This window comes from Oncorhynchus keta, chromosome 8 (assembly GCF_023373465.1).
Source record: "Oncorhynchus keta strain PuntledgeMale-10-30-2019 chromosome 8, Oket_V2, whole genome shotgun sequence".
Classification (NCBI taxonomy): domain Eukaryota; kingdom Metazoa; phylum Chordata; class Actinopteri; order Salmoniformes; family Salmonidae; genus Oncorhynchus; species Oncorhynchus keta.
In genome coordinates, this window is record NC_068428.1 from 7,189,531 (window position 1) to 7,195,530 (window position 6,000).

At 44.5% G+C, this 6,000-nt stretch overlaps 1 protein-coding gene across 2 annotated transcripts in view; it reads right to left on the minus strand.

The window, feature by feature from the left end:
* Positions 1-1,650, minus strand: part of LOC118386584 (glutamate receptor ionotropic, kainate 2-like) — a 212,647-nt gene extending 210,997 nt beyond the window's left edge. For both annotated transcript variants that reach the window (XM_052523418.1, XM_052523417.1), the window contains exon 1: positions 956-1,650. In XM_052523418.1, the coding sequence (XP_052379378.1) occupies positions 956-1,076 (121 nt within the window). In that variant the 5' untranslated portion in view covers positions 1,077-1,650. The remainder of the gene's footprint in view (positions 1-955) is intronic.
* Positions 1,651-6,000: the final 4,350 nt, after the last annotated feature.

Sequence of the window (6,000 nt, forward strand, 5' to 3'; positions counted from 1 at the left end):
ATGGAAAGCAGTCATTTATTCAGTTATTTTAGTTATCACTAAAAGTCAAAAAGAACTCTGAAACGTTTTACAGCATCATATTGTAAATGATGGTGTATTGTGGGAAAATGTCTGTATTTCGAATGGTACTGTAATTCTACAGTACCCACAGAATACAATAACATATACTGTGTCTTTTTGAGTGCCAAAAACCTTTTGACAACTTGTGGGTAAATGGAATTGTTGTTTCTGTCTCATTGCATATTTTGAGATGTGCCTTGGGGCAGCAGGGTAGCCTAGTGGTTAGAGTGTTGGACTAGTAACCGGAAGGTTGCAAGTTCAAACCCCCGAGCTGGCAAGGGGGTTTGTCATTCTGCCCCTGAACAGGCAGTTAACTCATTGTTCCTAGGCCGTCATTGAAAATAAGAATTTTCAACTGACTTAAAAGGCCACATGTGTTGCACCCCTGAGGGGGAATGCTATACCAATTGAACTTTAATGTGGTTACAGAGCCCCATCAATTTAAAATGGATAGGCTACAGATTAGAGTGGCAGCTAGTCTTAAACCTTAAATTGTTGTTTTTTGATGTTATTTTGGTCTGTTTTGCCCTGTAGTTGCTGCCAGTTTGAAAGCCTTTGTTAAGGCCTCTAGAAATGCAAGTGATATAGAACACCAAATATTCATCAAAATGCTGTAATGTGTAAACAGTTAGCAGCCAATCTGCTTGCACAAACCCCTTGTAATTACAGTAAAATACTGAGAAATAAAAAAAACATCGCCTCCATGAAATATAATTAATTCCGATAACAGTAGCATTTACTTCCCCCCTTTTTTACAGTATAATACAGGCTTACGTGCTTGATACCATATTCACCGAACTGCATGTAAATTACTGTCAGATTCAGGGTAACCCCTTTACAGTGCATGAGAGGTTCACAAATACTTGTCTCCTCTACAAACAACAAAGTATCTTACCAAATCTTAAAACGTGTGGCATCCCGCGAGAGTATCCAAGAAACAGCAGTAGAAGCAGGAGCAGCAGCCTGAGGTTGAACCTGAAAACGAGACTAGTTATCAGCAGGGAGGTAATCTTCATGTTGTTTGTAAAATGCACAGTGGTGATCCCCCGTACGCGTTTGAGTCCCCCGGAATTCGGTTTACAGTCGTTCGGCAGGGTGACGGCAGCCCAGTCGCAGGATCACGGCATGGTCACTCGAGCTTCCCCTAAACCCATTAGCAGTCCCGGCCTGATTTCCGACTTGACTAAGCCAAGAAAATATCCTCCGGTTTACGACACGGCGGGACATCCATGTCGGGCGGTACAAATCCGGTAGGGGCTCATACATGGACTGGCGCCTGGCTCAGGTGAGACACGAGGAGTCGGATATCCACACGGGAGGTGTGTCTGTAGAGGAGCAGAGAGCGCCAAGCAGAGCAGAATCGCGATAGCAGCCTATGAGGCACTTTGGGTTGCATACGCTCCCATTATACTGCACTGCTGCACAGCCTCTGACGTTGAGCCAAGGTTAGTTCGAGCGCGCGAGCCAGATAGAGAGAGTCTACAGAAGAGGAAGGGTGTGAGAGAGAGAGAGAAAGAGAGAGTGAATGTGAGTCTGTGCGTGTGCGTGCTTGCGTGTGAAAGAGAGATATTGTCACAGGTTCCGCCGAAAACAGTGTGCCACAGATCCCTATCTGCATCCCAAAGGAGCTGCTATTTTACAACAGCATGATTTCCTTCGGCTAATTTCATCCACCCACCCGTTGTAATTATGTAACGCGTGTGCTGCGCGTTTTACATCGCTCTGCAAGTAGCCACACAAACCAAAACTGTTCCACCAGATCTTAAACAGTGTAATGATGTGACTGCGAGACATTACTGGTGGATTTTGCGGCTCCGCAACAGTTTACCCATTCATAAAAATAATTGCATTGCTTTCTTATAGCCTGTTCATATGCTGGAGAGTAACAGTTCCACATACACCATTACGTTTTACAATGAGTACCCTAATTTCACTCACAGATTGTCCCAATTTGCGACAAAATCAATTGGATCGTCATGTATTATGTCAATTTTTTTCTCATCAGTAAATGAAAGTTGTGATATTGAATAATAAACATGATACTTTTAAAGAACAAGCAGTTGAGCATTGTTGTTTGGAGAGAAGTGGAGAAAAACGCTAGCGGCCCCTTGACTGGTCATTTCAGCTCCACTCGCTGTCCCTCTGCGAATTTCAGCACCATGGACAGCGCCGCACTGAACCAGGTTTGGTGGCGGGCTCTGTAACAAGGTCAATCCGACGTTTACACTGGCAACGCAGCATTTACGTAATATGGCCTCCGCAGAAGTCAGGACATTCATACTTCTTGATAATTGTATATTTTATTGTACAAACTTGAGAGGGGGAAGACTTGAGAGAATTGTGAGAGTTGAAATTGGCAGAGGAGCAAGTCCATACCACAGCTATCGATATTACGTGCTCGGAGGCACGAATATTTATCCAATATGCAAATAACTTCACTTTAGACTTCAAAGCCTTCGCTCCGTGTGTATTAACCATGTTACAACCGACTCCAGCAATAGAAAGCCAAAGCCTTAAGCACTAACCGCAAATAGAGATACATCCCTGACAACCGATTACAATCCGTGTAGATATAGAAACGCAATAATTGCTAAGCGTTCATGGTTTACTGTGTATTTCAAGTATCACGTTTCTATGTGAGTACTCCAACAACTGGAGTGTACACGTAAAGGTTTGTCGAATTTTACAGTGTGCGCATTATCAGCTCCCGGGCCCTGCTAGTGTGGATTCAGATTCAGCCAGGTTTGATGATGAGCCGCGTGAAGTACAACAAATAGGCCCTGCTACGAACGGGTGGAGTGGCGATGAGAGGGATCTAATCTTCAGCACCGAATGGATGGATATATGAAAACTTTTTTTGATCCTTCCCTAACCCCCACCCCTCCACCATAGACCCAACCCACGGGATGAACAGTGTTATTATATGTGGTATCAAGTGTGAAGAAGTGAATGACTGGCCTGTGTGTGTGTGAGAGAGAAAGAGTGTGTGTGCGTGATTGCGAACGTGTGAGAGTGCGCGTGTTTCCTTGAAACAGAAGCCAAGGTGCAACAAGTGTAGGTTAATCAGATGCAAATATAATTACATCAACCAAGACATTTCTTCTTAACCTTTGATCATTGGGAATGTCAATGTGTCTCTATTTTGAATATATAAACATCTAGATAGCAAAATATTTTTGCCAAAGACACATGATCGTGGGGAGCAGTGTCAATGTTCATACAACACTGGGTTGGGAATGTGCTTTGTGTTGCGTGGGTCTACAAACAAATACTCTGACTGCAATGTGAGAATATCAAACACAACGAGGTACTCACCATCCTACCATCTGTTCTACTAGCATAATTATGGAGAAACGCTGGGTTTCGCTAAGCCTGCCGAGCCTTGCACCCAGCATGACAGCAATGCTTACTGAGCCGAGGTAAGAAGACATCGATTGATGGAGAGAAAATTATGGTCAATCTGCTACTGGTAAATCCTCCCTTTTTGTGTTTTTATGTGTTTATGGAGTAGAATTAAATGGAGTGTAGCAGAGGATGGTCTTTGAGTTTTAGCCCTGTGGTCTCTAGTAGGGTGAAGTCTGCATGCCTCTGTGTCTTGGGATTTTGTACTTCTAGGCCTACATTAGTCCAGTATGCCTTCCAGGATTTTCTAGTTTTAAATGCTTTAGGGCATACACAAATCAAGTGTATATTTTTGGGTTGTATAGTTCTAATTGTTTGAGGGCCTAGATAAACCCAGTGTATTTAGGATTTTGTAGTTCTGATGACTGTACATAAATCCAGGCATGGCTGTAGCTTTAGAAGAGGGGTTCAATGAGGTCTGTTTGTACAAATCCACTTATTAATACTGTAATATTGGAGTGGCTCTATTGTGACTGGGCCAATTACAACTGTGGGTTTAAAACAGTTTCCATAATGTTTTTGGAGGGTTTTTAGCCTATGGTATGCTAAGGGAAAGATAACATGCATGGAAAGCCTTCGTCTCTCTCTCACCCCTTTTATTTCTCCCTTTATCTCTCTCTTTCTCTTTCTCTCTCGCTCTCCCTAATAATTCCTATTTTTCTTTTCTTAGGGGAAAGATAACATGCATGGAAAGCCCTCCTCCTCTCTCTCTCTCTCTCTCTCTCTCTCTCTCTCTCTCACTCCTCCACGTTCTTTTTCCCACTCTCCCTATATTTCTCTCTCCCCCCCAAATTCTTCCATCTCTTTGTCTCCCTCCCTCTCTCTCTCTCTCCGACCTGGTGGAGACGCAGTGATGACAGAGGCAAGAAAACCATGGAAACGGGAGACTGATGCACTGTGAATGGTGAGAAGACCCTGAAAGAGAACATGCTCGTCCACGGTAGCCACACAACATGCTGAATGGGCCCTTCTAGTGCTACTGCTACAGTCTTCTGTTCAGTACACATGCTCGAGGTAATGCTAAAGATGGAAATTCAACAGCTTTTCAAATGCGCAAGGTTATATTTTCCCTTACACATAACTGAGCAGATAAATGTTTTTTATTTCACCTTTATTTATATATTTTCATATTTATTTATATTCTTGCCTCATTTGGCGCCCACTCCACGTCCTGCTTCAGCATGTTCGTCAGCATGTTCGTCAATTAAGAACAATTTATTATTTACATTGATGACCAGTCAGGGAGCAGTCGTAGCACGTTTACCACACAAATAGGCTAAACGATATCATAGATATAACATTCAAAAATACACATAATGCACAGTCAGTAAAACAGTCAGTGAGACATTCAGTAAGTGTCACGCCTGCTCCCGCTCCCCCTCCATGGCGCTTGAGGGCGACAGGCTGCCCTTCATTACGCGCACCTGTCACCATGCGCTGCTGCGCAATATTGGACTCACCTTACTTTGTTGATTACCCCTCTATATCCATCAGCTCCTCAGCTTGTTCCCTGTGTTAGCATTGATGTTATTTTTTGCGCTGTCCCCATGCTGTCGCTGTTCTGTTTCATGTCTGTTGTTTATTAAATGTTCACTCCCTGTACCCGCTTCTCCACTCCAGCGTTGATCCTCACAGAATGCTGATACCACTTATGGAAGCACTATTGAGATTTTGGTTTGGGTTAGTGACGTCGGGTCCAGGAGTTGTCGCCGATGGAACCGGGGGTGCTTCAGCTTGCTCGTCGAGCTTCTTGCCTCCTTTGGCATGGCCGGCGCCCACCCCACGTCCTGCTTCAGCATATTCATCAGGCTCCCACGCCTCGGTCGGTTCGTCAGGCTCCCACACCTCAGCCAGCTTGACCAGCGCCCAGGCCTTACCCGGCCCATCAGGCTCGCCCAGGTGGTACACCAGTTGGCGCCCCTAGAGGGGTGGGGTGGTACTGTCACGCTTGCTCCCGCTCCCCCTCTCTGGCGCTCAAGGGCTTCAGACTGTCCTTCATTACGCACACTTGTCACCATCATTAAGCGCTGCTGTTCAATATTGGATTCACCTGGACCAATACTTTGATTACCCCCTCCATATCCGTCTACTCCTCAGTTTGTTTGATGCATTGATGTCGTTATTTTTCCCTTGTCCAGACGCTGTTCCTGCTCTGTTTCATGTCCGTTGTTTATTAAATGTTCACTCCCTGTACCTGCTTCTCGACTCGTGTTGATATTCACTGTAAGACACACAGTAATAGGCAGCGTTTGAGGCAGCGGGGAAATCTACAGTACATGGTCTGTCATTTTGTCGCGAAAAGATGCACGACTATGCATATAATTGACAGCTTTGAAAGAAAACACTCTGACGTTTCCAAAACTGCAAAGATATTGTCTGTGAGTGCCACACAACTGATGTTACAGAAAAAACCCAGATAGAAATCCAATCAGGAAGTGCCGCATTTTTTAAAACCGCCTCATGCCAATGACTCCTTATATGGCTGTGAAGGAGCTAGGAGTCAGCTTACGTTTTCCACGTTTTCCCCAAGGTGTCTGC